Here is a 17,239-nt window from a genome sequence, read left to right on the forward strand (position 1 = left end):
AAAAAAAACTCTCTTCAACGTACTTTGCATGGCTCTCAGGCCTCACTGCTGAGCTCTGCACATCCCGTTCAGCAGGGAACACCACTTACCAACGTGGAAGTGGCCTTGCAGCATTAGGAAACAAAGTTCTTAGAGTGCTCCCTGCCCACATCCACTCCGTGCTTGAGCACACTAACATGAGCATGAAGCTGAGCTCCCACTCTCTTTGGTCTCTTTGAGGCCAAAGCAGGTGCCTCAAGAGACACCTGAGCATAGCAACTTCTACTGAATCTATAGCTGGTACAGACTGCAGTGCCATATGCTCCTGTAGTGTTTAATGCCCTTGCAGATACCTGGCCTGGCTAATCAGGACCACAACAAAATGAAACATTTCTTAAATTAAATTCTCATTATGATATCAAAATTCAGTGATCCAGATTTTAGCAATATACCAAGAAGAGAAATAGCCACAAACAAAACAACATGTTCAAGAGTTAATTTCAAAAAATGACAGTGCTTACACCTCTTGAGAGACTTCTCATCAGTCTGATCTTTCAGTAAGAAATAAAAACCTATAAAAGTAGAGGAACTTAAGTTTGGAAACACTCCTCTAAATACTTCTACTACTTTGATATAGACTTAGATTCTGAACTATCATTTATCCAGTACTGGATAGTTTTCTTGTTACACAATAGTGAAAGCTTGTCCACTTATTAAGCAAAACAGATTGTTTAGGGGAGAGCATGTACATTTAGAAATTCAAATGTTACATTGCTCATCTGTGTCATAATTGTGGTGAGAAATAAAATAGCGTAATTGACTTTTGCAATATTTTAAGTATTACAATATTACAAGGTTAGCGTTCAACCCTTGATTTCTACTAAAAAGGGCTAGCTTTTCACAGAAATCTCCAATATGTTTCAGACAATGAATGAGTTGTCACAGTCTGAAAGGATAGTTCTGCCTTTTAACTATGTTACTTAAGGCATGGTTGTGTTCAAAATGAATGCTATTTATTATTATACAAGTCATTCAAAATGAGCATGGACTTAACAGCATGCGGGAGTACAAAAACTATGCTATACATTACATATTTACAAGCTAAGATACAGAAACATGGCTTGCCATTTTAATGAATTCTATAAGCATCAGTGTTGAAATACAGGCTGTAAGTTTGCCAATGAAACGTAACTGTTTTTAAACTCTTAGAAAGCCAGCTGACAATAGCTTGGCAAGAGTACTAGCAGAAAATTAAAATGAAACTGTCCTGAATGTACCCTTTAAGCAGAAAATTCTTCTGTTTCCAAACTGCTAAATGTAGGATCTGGCATAAACTTTCACTGAAAATACATTTTCCCCAATTCAATCATTACAGACTATTTCATTCAGGGCCAAATTAGATTTGGCCTCCTCTGAAATAGCTAGTCTTGAACAGGGAATGGAATTGATATGGGAGAGAAACGCATTTGAAAGTTTTAGTGATAAGATTACTGTGTTACAAAACTAGAATGCATGTATAAGAACCTTAAAGTTTTGCTTAAAAACACTGGCAAAAATTCCTTTGATAGTGCACAGCAACAAGGCTTTGTTGATTAAATAGAGTTATTCTGAGAGACACTAGGCTGGGGAATTAGCTCTCCATGTTTAGAGGTAGGAAGTCTACAGCAACCGGAGACTCAGTGAAATATCTCCAAATAGACATCTCAGGGGGTGGAGGAAAAAAGGTATATTGAGTTTTGTGCACTTTTATTAGATTTCCCAGATACTATGGAACATCCTTTCCAAGCAAAACTACTTCTATTATTTGATTAAATCTTTATAAAGTTTCCTCATAATATCAGCCTACCTTTAAAAAACACTGTTTAAAGGATTCAGATGAATTTGAAATGCAAATTACCTTTAGATACTTCAAGTAAGATTAAGCTGCTAGAATTTACTTTCTGGACAGAGCTAGACACTCAAAAATGTTGGGAGACTATCTAGCTTACTTGAAGGCCTTGCTTTTGTCAAGAAAATCCACAAATGCCAGAGGTTTATGTCCAAAAAGAAGACAGAGGAGTCCTGCAACTTTATTTGAATAAACAGAAAGATTCCACTAGGGCACAAATCTGCAGGGTTTTCTCTCTCGAGGTTTCGGAGGGCACCGCCTCCTTTTAGCCTAAAATCCCAGCCACATGGTGCCCTCTTCCTTTCCCCACTGGCTGAGACACTAGCAAGGTACAGCCTTCTTGAACGACCTACCACATATCCCTCCTTGAACCTACCCCAGTGTTCAGAAGCTCAGGCTTGTGCAGACCCTTGTCTGTTTGAGTGGCCAAGCTGCCTGGGCTCTGCAACCAACCTACAGCCCAGAGTCAGTAGAGACGTTAAGACCTATTTCAAAGACAGTAACACCCGCACCTGCACCCATCAAATTGCTTATAAAGGCAGCTTTTCTGTCAATCCCTCCTCTTTGTATTTTTCAATTTGCCTTTTTACAAACACTAATTATCATTAGCTTAACCCTTCCTAACAACCAGGAACATTTGAAACAGCCCCTCATAACTTTATTGTGTCTGGTCCCTGCACCAGGAGTGGCAAGTAAATAAAGGGAATAGAGTAGACAATGACAGTTCATATTAGTCCATGAATCACTAGAGCTCCTTGCTATGGCTACTGAAAGCTGAAGTCTCCCATCCTTTTTTTCCTGCTGAGAACTAAAAACCTCCAGGGTATTAGAGACCTTGACCCAAGTATGATAGGTCCAACTGTCCTGACTGCTGTCTCTGCTGTCCTGGTTTAATGTTACAAACAGAAAAGGCCAAAGGCAGCATCTGTGCTAAGGGGGCTTCCTGTTCAACTCAGCCCAAATGACCTCAAGAGCCCTCTACCAGGGACTCCAGTAACCTTAAGTCAGCACAAATGACCTCAAGTAACCTGTGTAATCTCAAGCAACCCCTAACTTTCTGCCCCTTCAGCTCTCAGTGGGTAGCAGCCTGCAGCACCCCACACTGCATCATTACCAGGCTAAGCTGGTGAGGGATGTGAAGCAGACTCTTCCATAGCTTCCCTCCCAGCCCAGTCCCTCTACTCATCTCAAGGAGCTGGGCCCTCAGCAGCAGGATCTGAGCAAGCCAGGGAACTCACCTGGCTCATGGTAGCCCTTCAGTTTTGCTGCAGCTAGTCAGTACAGAGTCTTAAATTGGGTTAAAAAAAAACCCCAAAGCAATAAATATCATTACACCAAGTATAAAACAATGTCAGAGCATACATCACAGCTGAGATGGCCACAATACACAAAGCATCACCTCACAATTTCAGAAGGCCTTAAGCATTCACCCATACAAAATAACACCATACTTCATCATAAGGCCTCAAGCATCCACCCATGCAGAATAACAGCACACAACCTACAGAAGGCTGCAAGCCTCTACCCTTCTTCTTCTTTAGCCCAACTTTTTATACCCCTCATGTCCATGCATTGCACCTATGTGCCCTCTGTTCCCTTTGGTGATGGGTCAGCGCCTCTGGGCACTCCATGGCTCATTGCTGTCAATGCTGCTCACCTGCTTCTCACAGCTGCAGCCCATTGGGGATGAGGCTCAGCCACCCAATTCCACAAACTGTGTACCTACAAAACAACTCAGTGGACACAAGCCAATTTACTGTTCATGCCTCATTCTTCCTGGCCCCTCCCAACCCTGCACAATGTGTTTGAAGGGAATGGGCAAAGGCAGCTATGGAGATAAAACACTCACATGTTCACCAGTAGAGGTTGAATAAAATACCTCATCTTTCCCACTTATCAAAAGAACATATGAAAAATTGTTCCCCCTTTGGCATAAAATTCAAATTACACAGAGAAGTTCCCGTGTCCATCCCTTTGGTCCTGGGAGTCCCTGCACTTTTCCCATTGAGGGTTGTAAAACCGGTGCCATTATCCTTGCCTGTACCTTTACCTTTCCTTCATTCCTTCTTTCATATCTTTTGTACACACGAGATGCCTTTCTAACCAACTCCTGGAAGGGCCCACTCAGCCTCCTCTCCTGCCCCTGCCGCTGCTGCATGCGGGCTCTCACTCTCCCTCAGTTTGAAGTAAACTTGAATGGAGACTATAACTCACAGAAATTATTTCAGTTCCCTCAAACAAAAGGCAGTTGAAAAATAATGATCAAATAGTCATTTTTCAGAGGATTTTTTTTCCCCTCTTTAAATGATCCTGTAAACTGAGTTTACAATGGGAACAAGGTGTTCTAAGCAGATGCAGTCTGCTTGTACAATGTGAGATACACTGGCCACCTTCTTGGGAGTTTTTGTATATCAGCCCAAGCACACACCCCTGGCCAGCACTACACAGTCGCAACTGAATTACAGGAATGCTACTGCAAAATTGCAAAAAAATCTTACTAACAAAATTCCTTAGGAAAGTAATTTCTTCTTGAAGGGCTTTATACTGAATACTGCATATTTACTAGTTTCCCGCAGTATTTCATATTTTTAAAGGGAACCAAATCAAACTCAGAAGATACCTGGTTTCTGCTGTTAATATGGTTTTGTTCATTTAAGAAATTTATTTCTGTCACCATGTGTATTATAATTTAGCAAAAAGCAAGTGCCCAAGTCTTTTCAATCACAAATTTTAATAAAGCAGAGGAACAGCACACTTGTGGCTTCTGATTAAAGTACTGCTTGTTTTCATTTAATGCTCACTAGCATATTAGCAACAAACTGCTTTGAAGCATGTACTGTATTTAGCCTTTCATTTTTACAGAGGACACAGCACTGCTTAACATGAAGGCTTTTATTTTCAGTCTTCAAATGACTAAAAATTGTCCATGTTCAATTCATTCCAGACATACCATAATTTTTTTCTTTCATCTATTTAAACTGTAAATGTTTCACAAATAAATGAAAATTATGAAAAACAGAAGGGTACACTATATGAAAATATGTTTAGCATATATTACCTTATTTCTCAAAAGTTTAATTCATAAATGTCATTCTATTAATTGTTCTTTTTCCCAAAGCTTCTAGAGTTTTTTATATTTTCCACTCAAAAATAAATACTGCTTACTATTTCAATTGTTCCTCTAATCTGATACTAAAAACAGACAAACAAACACCACTATTTACTGATTAAAGTAAACAAATTTGAATTATTTATACTTCATGACTTAACAATCGCCCTGTATAGAGAACAACTAAAAAATTTAATATTTCTTTTTGGGTTTGGGTTTTGTTTTTTCTTTTTAATTGGAAGCAAGTATAACAACAAATAGTGAGTGAAAATATCATCACTTCATTACATTTTGACACGAAAATACCTTGCTTTGCTTGAGAGGCACAACACATGCACGTCCCCAATGCAAAGAAATGTGAAAGACAAAGCACATCTAGACATGAATTGAAGTGTATGTGACAGGGTCTCAGTCAGGTTTGGGGAGAGGGGGTTGTTTATCTTTTAGTCTGACATTATTTCTTGCAAGGAAACACTTTAATGCATCAAGGACAAGGTGTTAGCTCTTAGATTCAGCTGCCCTATTCAGTTTCACCTTAACCTGGTGTCAGGGCAAAATTCTGACAACCAGGAAAGCCTCATTTCTGACGTTGGTTTCCCCACAAAGGAAACCCAAAGATGCAGGGCTAGACAGAAGCTGTGGTAAACTCCAGCAGAAAGACCAGACACAACCATACATTTTTTTACCTATGAATGCCTGCAAGATTAAGTAACTCACTTAAAGTGAGTTTACCAGTAGGTACAAAGAAAAAACTATGAAACTTGACAAAGGCACTGCACTTCAGAATCATGGTCTTACACAAATTCTGTATTTCCTACACAGAAGCAACAGCAGTGAACCTTAGCCACAGACTGCAGCTATTTATAACCAAATGTGTAAAGTGTCAAGTCCTTTCCATCTGTTAAGCATGTGATCCAAATGTAAACGGGTGCTTTTCAAACTCTGCTTGAGCAGCCTCAGTGTCAAACAAGTGTAGGACTCTTCTTACCTAACTGTACACAAAAGCTCACAGAAACATTGATAAACAAAGTAGTGATGGGGATGGCAAGACCAATTTGCTTTAACTGTCAGGCCTGTGATAGGATAAATTATACACTGTGGCTTCATACAAAGCCTTGCTTTTTTACCATGCAGGGAGCCTATAAACACTAAGTGAACATCAATATCATTACATGAAATAGATTCCAGTTTAAATCTTGGTATTTATGACTCCCTTTCTATCTTCCTTCACAGTGGTTTCAAAAAAATATTTTTCAATACCATTCTGAAATTATAATTTTTGTTTACATTTAATAAAACATAGGGTTTTTTTTTTTTAATCCCAGTTCACATTGCAATAGTCTGATTTTGATTTATAAAAAAGATCAGGACAACTTTATTTTTTTAACAATAGTCAGAAATCACTGGACCTCCCTGTGGGATGTAATTATACCACAAACTATTGCTGCTGTTTGCATTGGGGTGTTTAGGCTTGTTAGAAGATATAAAACATTCTTTATTACCTACAAGCAAATAAAGGAGTATTTAAACTAATCAAATCCTCAAAGACCAGCTTCAAGAGATACACAGACAGGGAAAGAGTCATACTGTGGGTTTTGAGTCCCTGGGCACAAATGTTCTTCTTTTAAGAAACTGAGATTGCTGCTTTCTTTCAGCTTTATCACAACATCAGTGGTATCAGTGCTAAAATTTTTCAAATGTGGGTGATCAATTGCTTCTATGCAAACTTCAATAATTGCTGCTTGCAGCAGAAGGGAGATGGGAGAGGATCAGCATAAGGAACACAGCTTGTTAGGATCAACTTTTGAATCGGAATGAGCATCCCAACACTTCTGAAGGCAAATTATAGCTTTGAGGTACTTCAGTTCTGGCTTCTTTGATACTCAAATTACAAATACATTATTAATAATATTAATATTACTTAATAATTAACATTGAATATTAACATTAATATTAATATTATGATGGTATTACTGAATCTGCTTCAAAACTCCATCACTAGACCTCCTGGATTTTGAGTCAAATCATTGTCTGATAACTCTTTTTTTTCCCTAAAAGTGAAGGAGCTGAAAAATTATTTGCTACTAAAAATTTAAGCTCTCCCTAATTCTTGAGAAAAACAAAAATCAAGTAATACTTGTGTCTGTTCGCTGCCTAGATTCCCTCCCAGAACACCACTTACATAAACATTGACCCAGAAACAGCTGAAGATACAAAAATGTACACTGTGTAAGTAAAGGACACACAAGGAAAGACCTCGGTGAAGATCATTACATTCCTGAGTGTGGAGAGGAGTGATGACTCCAACAAGCATAGCAATTAAGTTCTCCTGTCAGTGCCTCCTGTCTCAAAGGAAGGCAGATATCATCAAAGATCATGCATTACAGATGTTTTATCTCTACTAGCTACAGCAGCTTTAATGGAATTTGCATAAAATTCGTCTAGTTAGGGTATTCTACAGACTCCTGACAAGTAACATGCCTGTCTGTCCCACCAAGCATCCCAAATGGCTTTTAAGATTTGAGCTAGACTAGGCCTTGGGCAATCCACCTGAAGCAACCTCAGTACCTCACAGATGCATCAGTTCCATCAAGAGAAAAGAGATGTGTATGCACCTCTGTACACAACAGACCTCTTTCTGTAAAAGAAAGGTTTGATGCTGTGGCAAACCTGCAGGGGAGAGGTTTGTGTGTGGAGGTTGCAGATTGATGAGGCTTAGGCAGAGGAATACATGAAAAAGTGACAGAGACAAATGATGCCAGAGTAGAAGGCCAGTGCATCCTCTGCTGGCTGAGCCTACTGTTACTTGTTCCCCTGCCAATGTGTGGAACTGGCTGTGAGCAGCTGGGAAAGCAGCCATCCCTCTTTGGTGTTTTTACATATTTACTCAGCAATTACTCCAGCTATTTCACATACATACTCATGATGTGATTGCCTTTATTCACCAGGATCCAGACTCCAAACTATATGCCCCTAGGTCATGCACAGTGGTATCCTGTCATTGATACAGAATGATCACTGAGCATACTTCTGTCATTTTCAGAATACTGCCCTGCTGACTGTTCACATCCACAAACATCAGTTTGCCTAATAACTGGGACACCATATGCATATTTGGAAATGCTGTTAAATGTAGTTTTGCTCATACATGCAGCTTTCTTCGTTAAAGAAGCTTGCAATACTGGATGTTGGGTCTAGATAGAAAACAACGAGTACAATAACCATACCCATTTCACTACCAGCCTTAGATAGAAAGCAAAACAGTACTGAGTTTTGATAGTTTATCTACACCTAACTTATTATAAAACAGCTGGAAAAGTCACTCTGCCTTTCTTCCCTGGTGTTTTTATCTGTATAATGAGAGTAGTAGGTAAAGATAGCTTGCAAATCTAATGTCATTACAAAGCTGCACTTGATAACTAATAACTAATGTGGTTAGTCTGATGTTATAAAATGATACGAAATATACAGTACTTGGCAAAAAACCTGTCTTGACATCGGAAGCAGTCTTTAAAATGATGAATCAGAACAGAAACACAAAGCATTCAGTCACCTTTGCAAACTCAGGCCCTCAGACTTCTCTTTCTTGATTCCTCATTCAGAAAATGAGGATAAAATATTGTCCCGCCTAATAAAAGAATCACAAAAATAAGGCTGAGCTCCCTGCAAGCAAGTCAGTCAAACCTCTTGTATCTGGCTATCTGTCTTTCATTTCCTTTTTGTTGAGTGCCCAGCTTGGCAGTCACTGGCTTAAGTGTTGCTGAGCCTTGCAAAGACTCATGAAGAAAATGGGAGCCATAAATAGATAGTATTTCTGTGAATAAGGGAACCTGACTGGGGACACAGGGACATGGAGTCACAGGTTTCTGGTTCAGAGTAAGGGCTGCCTCTGATTTACATGAGGACTTCAGAAGTAATTTTAACTTTTCATCACATTTTTCCACCAGTCAATGAGATAATGCGTTCTGACACTACCAAGGAAGTAACAAAATACACACTAACAGTTTTGAGGCACCCAGATATTGCCATAAACACCAATAAAAGCATAAACAAGGAATTAATATTCCTGTGCAAAGTCTAGCACAGTTTTGCTGTACACTCCAGGCTGGATCCCATATGGAGACCTGAGACACTGTAAGAAGATGATCAATTTTTAATTAATGACAACACACAATTAGCCAATTCAGACTATCCCAGAGGAGTTACACACGTAGAACCGAATTAACATTGCTCGTACAACCTTCACTCTTTAATTTCCCAACTTCTTAGCACTACATCTCCTCATTTTCAGCAAAATTACATTGGTACTGCGACACCGTGAGAGATGCACCAGAGAGCGACAAGAGACTGCTTGCACTTGACGGCTACTTTCAAGGGCAAGGTCTCCATCCCAGCACGGCACCAGGACACAACACCCTGAGGGAACCTCCCCGCCCTCACAACCCGCCCTGCACCGACCTGCCGGGCTCATGGCTCCGCTGCCTGCGCTGTCCCGGCCACCAAAGCCCCGGCCCGAGGGCGCTGTCCCGGCCCGAGAGTGCTGTCCCGGCCCGAGGATGCTGTCCCGGCCCGAGGGCGCTGTCCCAGCCTCAGGGCTCTGTCCCGGCCCGAGGGCTCTGTCCCAGCCTCAGGGCTCTGTCCCAGCCTCAGGGCTCTGTCCCGGCCCGAGGGCGCTGTCCCAGCCTCAGGGCTCTGTCCCAGCCTCAGGGCTCTGTCCCGGCCCGAGGGCTCTGTCCCGGCCCGAGGGCTCTGTCCCGGCCCGAGGGCTCTGTCCCAGCCTCAGGGCTCTGTCCCAGCCTGAGGGCTCTGTCCCGGTCCGAGGGCGCTGCCCCGGCCGCCGGTGCCGGGACGGAAGCGGGGCCCCTCCGCGGCTGCGGCGGCCGCAGGGCTCCGCTGCCCCCGGGCGCCACCCATATCCTGCCCCGAACACACACACCCACAGCCGGCATCGCCCCGCCAGCCGCGGTAAGAGCCCTCTGCTGTCGCGGTGCTCGGGGCGTGGGGAGAAAACGAGGTGGGAGTCGGGCGTGTTGGGGTTTGGTTTTCTCTCGCACCCATCCGGTGGAGAAAAGCCCCTCAGGGACGGAAGGCGCCTGGGAGGTGTCCGCCAGTGATCAGGTGTTCTGGTGTGGTATGGTTAGCGCCTCCACGATATTATGCCATGTATTTGTTATTTCTTGGAGTGGCACAGAGTAAAACAAAATCTGAAAAAAGGTCAAAACAAGCAGCCCATGAGAGACACTGCAAGCACGTCAACTCACTGCTTCACTGGCTACCAAATTTAGGATTTATTAATCAAGGTGGCATCTTCCAAGTTCAAAATAAAGGCCAGACCCACCACAAGGAGTTGGAGTTTCCCCATAAAATAGGATTACATAAAAACTGAAAGAACCTTCTGAAATAAGTTTTCAAATGAAGCAAACCTTCTCAAACCATTTTGTGCACAAATGCATGCTTCTTGCCTACCCAAACTCCTATGTTCACCTTCTCTGCCTGAACTTTAATGTTCTGGGGCTGCTTTTAGTGAAACATGGCAAAGGTTTTAGATATCTCAAATGTGAGTTTGCTAAGTATGTTTCAGGAATGCAGGTGTCCAAAATGAAGAGACTCTGCCTAAACTGAAGGAAAAGCTGCTGAATTAATTCAAGCAGTATTAGAGGAAGGGAAATTCACACAAATGAAGTCTTTATAGATGTCTTAGTGTGACGAAACCTTCACAGCTTGCAATAAACTACAAACCACAAATTGCAGGAGGCTGGACTTCAGTCAGGGAACCACTTCTGTAAAGACTTTGCACCCTGCAAGGTCTGTGTCCAGCTGAATTACTTGGAAAACTGAACCCTCTGAGCTGTTCCTGTTTTCATCATTACACAGGTAGATACTTTTTGATTATTATCGTTTGTTGTGTTTCAGGGGTTATTTTCAGTCACTTCTGCTAACATGTGGGTGGTTTTGGTAAATTTCTGACTTGGGCTGGCCTACCACACAGAGAAAACATCTAGCTACAAGGACACTGGGAAAATCTGATCTAGATCTAGTCATGTCAGGGTACATATGCATCGGGAAGAGAGCATTGAATGCCTCCCCTTGTTCCTTGCTGCTCATTTTTTATCTTTGGATTTTATTCATTTAAGTGGCGGGTATCTGGGCAATACCTCATTCCATAGCTGTATTTTTGGGTGCAAGGGATGCAGCCCTACAATGTCAGTAGTCTTGAACTGTGAGCAGGATAAGTACAAATGAGATCTCTTATAAAGGAGGGTGCAATATGTCAAAGATAAAACATTTAGAAACACTGCATCTGACTATTTTTCCATGGCAATAATAATTGCTGCTTCCTAAAAGATGGGTTAGGTAATGTGGTTGGATGCAGTTGGGATGATTGAGAGTTCTGAACTGCGAGGATCGTCACTGTGGAAATAGGAATTAATAAAAAGAAAAACAATCATTAAATACAAATGTATTTCAATATAAAAATATCTAAAATGGAACTTGGAACTCATTTCAGTAAAAACAAAACAAAATTAGGGGGTTATCCTGGGTATCAGGATGAGGAACAAAATGGATTGTGATAGCCCAATTATTTACATTGTAAGAGCCAGCACTGTGGAAATGAGTCCTAAAAGAAAGAATTTACTCAGGTTTTAAACCAAACAACAGGCAGGCTTCGACTAGTCAAGGAAAGAAAAGCCTTCATAGGAATCCAGAAGCAAGAGGCCCTGCTCTACACGGAGGCCTTGCTGGAGGCATTGGTCAGTGCACATGGCATGCCTGGATCCAGACCTGCAGTGGCCAGGGCAAAACCTGTGCTCTCCTCTGGTGGCCAAGCTGCTGTGTGTAGGGTGATCCATGTAGGGCTGGAAGGAGACCATCTGGGACACATGGCCGAGAAGATGGAGATGGAAGGAAGGGAAGGAATTGTGTTGTTAGATCCCAGATTGAGGGAGGATAAGACTTGGTGAGGATTGTGGTGGTCGTAAAGGAGTGCTTAGTGTGGTGCAAGTGACTTGCTCATCATGGTGGGTGCACCTTCACCTCTCCCTGCTGATGGTGAGGCTGAGTCTGCTGGGTCTGTGCTTTTAGCTGGACCCAACTGGGCCTTTGCTACTTAGCTCAACTAGTTTACTGTTGAACATGTTTTTTTTCTGAGCTGTGATGCTGCCATCACAGCTTTTGAGACAGTTATACAGTGATACTGGCCTGACACCACAGGAATGGTGGACGCTGTGCTGGTCTCTGACTATTTGCAACTCAAGACAGTGTTAGGTATACCAAGGCCTACAACCAGCAGAATTATTTCTAAGAGCAAAACAGCTCAATACTCTAACTGCAGGGTTATTTCCATCAATTTATACTGCTTTTACCAGCCCAGTCACGAAGATTTTCTCTGGAACAATGTCTACATATGACTAGGTATTACTGCCAGTGTCAGCAGACTCCTACTTACAAATTAAGTTTGCTGTGGTGTCTTTCAGAGATTGAGGTCTCTCTACAAGTCCAGCAGAAGAATTAGGTTTCCCCAGTTTTTCAACATCCTAATGATTGCACTTTATATATATCATAAAGCCACAGAATTTATAATTTATGCTGGAGGTGTAAGAACACTCATTGTTTCTAGGCAAGGAAAAACTACTTAAATTATTAAGCAACCTCAGCGCGTGTCATGAAGCAGTGCTGCATTAGAGGGAAAAGAAATAAAAAATCCATGTTAAATCATGAAAAACATGTCTTGGGAATGATGTCAGTGTTGTGTTTAAGTTGTCTGGCTGTCCTCAATATGAATTTCAAACTTCAATTTTAGTAAATTTATTTAAAATATAAGCTTACTTCCAAACACCCTAGATTCATAACACTAACTTGGGGACAATTATACACTTCTGTAATGCTTTTCAGCTTCAGGTTCTCACTGATCTTGTCAAAACTACTTTCTTTCTAATACTGCCTTTGTTTTTCCCTTTGTGAACATTCTGCTTTTGTTGGAATGCTGGCTTTTCCTTTGGATATAATTAACATTCAATACATTGCTATTATAATTTCCTCCACATCTTACATATTTGCTTTCCACAGGTCTGCTAAGGTTTGAAAAGCCTTTTTTCTGTTAAAGAGCTTGAAATGGTTTTGAAAGCTTTATTCACTGTTGATTACTAACTTAATTTTACTTGTAGGTTTCGTTGTAAAATCCACTGACAGTATTGCTAGGCTATAGTACAATACAGACAATATTGCTAAAATTGCTAACATAATCAGTTGGAAATATTGCATGTCAGATGATATTGTCAGTTTTTGTATTTTAGCAGGAGTTTGCATCTAGTTTAGATTCATGCTGTGTAGTCATCTTAGTTTTTCTGCCCTTGCACATAGCTACTGCATTTTGATGTTTGATGTTACTGCAAGAATTAACATGAAGTTAGCTGAGTGTCCACTCTTCTTGTCTACTGGAAAAAAGGAAAAACCAAGTATGTGATATATTTCTAAATATTGGTTAAATCTTATGAAGATATAGAAAAGAATAAAGGGTGTTGCTCAGCTTGTATGGTAACTTTCAAGAAAGCAAGAAAATTGTGTTTGAGACCTTCATTTTGTTAATTTCACATGCACTAAAATAAAAATAAAGCAGATCTGGGACAGAACATGATTCTAAGAGAAAATGTTACTGTACACAGTAACACACTCAGTTAAGAAAAAATGGGTCAAGTGAGACAAATCTAATAGCTTCTTTCTTTAGTACCATTATGATTAAATTGGTTAATGACACAGATGAAGCATAAGAGAATATAAAATAGGCGGCTTGGAATATAAAAGCACTGCCAGTGTGTAATGAAAATGATTTGTGTCATTCTTTAATTTCATTTTTGTATGTATTAAAAAAAAGCTGTTTCCTCCCATAGCAACTTCAGTGGTCACATCAGTGTTAGGTAGTTTTGAAAAAACTTTAGATACATTATACATGTGTGGGTTTTTAAAAAAAGTTTTTACAGGTATAACAGAGAGCAGAAATAAATTCTTCCCTTCCCACTCCCCCATCTATGGAATATAATTTCATGTCTAATTACCTGTTACTGTGATTTAATCTTTGGAATGCATGTACAATTCACATTAATCCTCAAGATTTTGCTTAACAAAAATCTATGTATTGGGGTTGCCACATTCAAGCCTTCAGTGATAATATTTCAGTGATAAACTGAATTAATCATGTTGTGGTTAGAAACGAGTTCAAATGCTGTTTACAACATAAGAAAGTCAATACTCCAATATAATGCTATATAGCAAGATGCTTTTACACACTTAGAAAGGTAATACCTGATGTGTCTCGTATGTCTTACAGTAATTGTTGGTAAATATGAATTCTTAATGTCTGTCATCAGGGTTCTTTTATACCTCTATTTGGAAATGTGTATTGAAGAACTACACCACTAATAAATAATTTGATGCAGTACCCAGCAGGATGTTAGAAAAATGTAGATTGAATTGATTAAGTAGAAAACAGAGTGGTTTATGGATTATAAGTAGAGCTTGGTCATAACTGAACTGCTGGTTTGTCTTCCACATGCAACCCACAAACAAAGGATTGACCAGGAAGACAATAAATATTTCTTGAGGTCAGTTCAGACCCCCAACAGCAGTGTGTTTCTCCACTCCACTGGCAGCATTGCTGGATACATATGTACTGGATTTGTTAGATCTAGATTACTCAGTCTTTGGGCTGTATTCTTGGCTAGTGCAAGTCAGGTTTATTCCCTCTTCACTCTCCTCAAGGTCCACGGACATACCTTCCTATGCATTACTGTTACTCTTTTTTTTCTCATATTGTGATCTCTTTTTTCAAGTTGGTAAAAGATTTGCCAGTGTTTCTAGCATAGTGACTGTTTGAGTCACACTGGAGTAATGCTTGTCTCATCTCTAAAATGAATTGTTAAGAATGGTCTGAAAGATAAGAGGAAGGCAATGCTTGAGTTGCATTCTTGAAAAGTAGCAAGTGGCAAACAGCAAAGGACAAATTTAAGACAACTTAATGGGATGGTAGCAGCATGTGGAGATCTAAAACCAATGAGGTGTTGACTTTGATGTTTGGGAAAGCAAAGAGAAATATACAATAATGAAACCAGAGCAAAGGTGATATGTATCTCCCAACCAATAGTCAGCACTCACCTCTTATTGATCATCTCTGCCTGAGAGACTAAGGTGACCCATTTTTCTTCCCAGTAGTGATACAACATTATGCAGTTCTGACATTTTATTTGTGGAGAACTATTTGTTACTTTCAATGTGTAATTATTGTAACATAATGGTTTGTTAAAACAATGTTGATTTACAGCCTCTGCCTGTTAGTTCAGTAATGCTCATACCTTTAACCACTGATTATAGAATTAATTTAGTCCAGATTATAGTCATTATTCTTCAAGTAAGAAATTAATTTTCAGAGACAACTGAAACAGTATGGAAAAAATAATATGTCTGTTAAGGAATATTTTCTAATAGCACGAAGTTTAAGTACTTTTTGGTAGTCTTCAAAGACATTTGTCATGTGGCAAATGAATGATAACCTTTTACTGAAATGATCTTACCACTTTTTAATTGGACTTACTCAAAAAACAGGTTGTAGAAAACACTTCAAAATGAACAGCTCAGTCTTGGCAGAACAGACAAAATAGACCATGTGACCTAAGAGAACTTTGCTGAAATTACAGTTTAATTTGCCAATATTTTGCTTTTCAATTAATGAGAAAATCCAACAGTTCCTATTGCAGAAGCAATTCCAGCATATATTGCATTGCCATTTGCCTGCAGTTCACTGCTTGCTAAAATATAGTTCTTTTTCATATTTGCCTAAGCTAGAGAGCTTGAGGTTTCACAGCCCTTTGTAAAAGATATTTTTTAGAGGGGCTGATAAATGTGATAAAGTAGATTTTTGTTTTCTCTACTTCTTTTTTCTTCCTCCTGACTTTACAAATCTCAAGAAACTGAAGCCAGTCCTTAAACAAAGAAATGGAAGAAAGGAGTGAAACAATTCAAACAGGAAACTGACATTACCAAGCCAGACTTAAAAGATCAGACTTGTTTGTAAGGAAATCTGAAACTGGGGAAGGATTTGAGAGGAGGAGTGATGCTAATGAACATACATGGATAGGTTCTTTAAAACACTAGAACAGAAAAACTTGTGAAGAAAAAATTGGGGCATAGCTGATGTCTTCTATCTCCAAAAATCATTTGGGCGAGATTCTGCAGAGCACTTTGTTGGTGATGCTGTCAATGTCTTTCCTAGAGTCATGACATTGAATCATATGGATAGAGGCTGAGTTTAGGAGCTTTTGGATAGGATTGATCTTGAAATGTGGTCACTGGCCCAGATTTTGCTGGCATACCGGGCTAGTAGTGTTGGTTCCATACTCCTGTCTGCACTGTTGCAGAACACATGTGTGCATCCTGTAAAAATGGCCAACTAAGTAGAGTCAGTGTCAGGGAACGGAATGGGAGCTTCAGACAAAGTTTTTGGCTAAAGGATTGTAGAGGTGTAATTAAGCCTTTTTATGGCTTTGTCCTTCAGGATTAATGATGGCAAACCAGGTATTCAATATGAATAAATTGAGTGCTTTATTTACATTGTTAATGATTTGGTACAAAATAAGAGAATAGAGGTAAAATTGCAAAATAGTAAAAAGCAAAAGGACAGAACATCAAAAGAACAAAAGGCTGTAATCAGAATTATTAACTACACAATAAAACTAATATAGAGCACTTTTTACTTAATCAGTGTTATGAGAGCTAGCTTATCAAGTAGAGATTGATGTTACTCACCCATACCAATGACTGTGGGCAAATCTCTTTGATCAGCCTGGAGAGTTAGCCTTGAGGGGCACTCCCACCTAAGGGAAGGATCATCCCACACCTTCGGGAGGAATACAAGAAATCCCCACAGTGAAAAAGTGTGACTGGTCTTTTACAGTATAAAGTGATTGACTGTTAGTCATACACATCTTTAGATTATGTGTTGTCATGCCTGCTCAGCAAAATATGTTTTATTGCTGGAAGAGCTGTTACTGTGTCTTCAGTTTCTTCTGCTTGACACTTCTGACTCTCACTTCCATCTCAGTGCCTGCACATCCCTGCTGCTGTTTGCCTCAGTCAGGAAGTACCTTTCTTGGAATTGTGAGTTGTGATTTGAAATAGTTTGTTCAGGCTGGTCTCAGGACTCTTCAACACCAAACCAGCAGGCCCTCCTTGCTCAATCCATTACTATTAAATTGTAATTAATGATCATTATC

At 40.0% G+C, this 17,239-nt stretch overlaps 1 protein-coding gene across 1 annotated transcript in view; it reads right to left on the reverse strand.

Annotated features, from left to right (window-relative positions):
• The window catches only part of BANK1 (B cell scaffold protein with ankyrin repeats 1), a gene marked incomplete at both ends in the record, with an annotated part of 138,995 nt that extends 129,548 nt beyond the window's left edge, over positions 1-9,447 (reverse strand). Inside the window, one exon of the mRNA XM_084204019.1 lies at positions 9,435-9,447. Coding sequence (XP_084060145.1) covers positions 9,435-9,447 — 13 coding nt within the window. The remainder of the gene's footprint in view (positions 1-9,434) is intronic.
• Between the last annotated feature and the right edge of the window lie 7,792 nt (positions 9,448-17,239).

This window comes from Fringilla coelebs (genome assembly GCF_963513975.1).
Source record: "Fringilla coelebs genome assembly, chromosome: 4".
NCBI classification, from domain to species: Eukaryota; Metazoa; Chordata; class Aves; order Passeriformes; family Fringillidae; genus Fringilla; species Fringilla coelebs.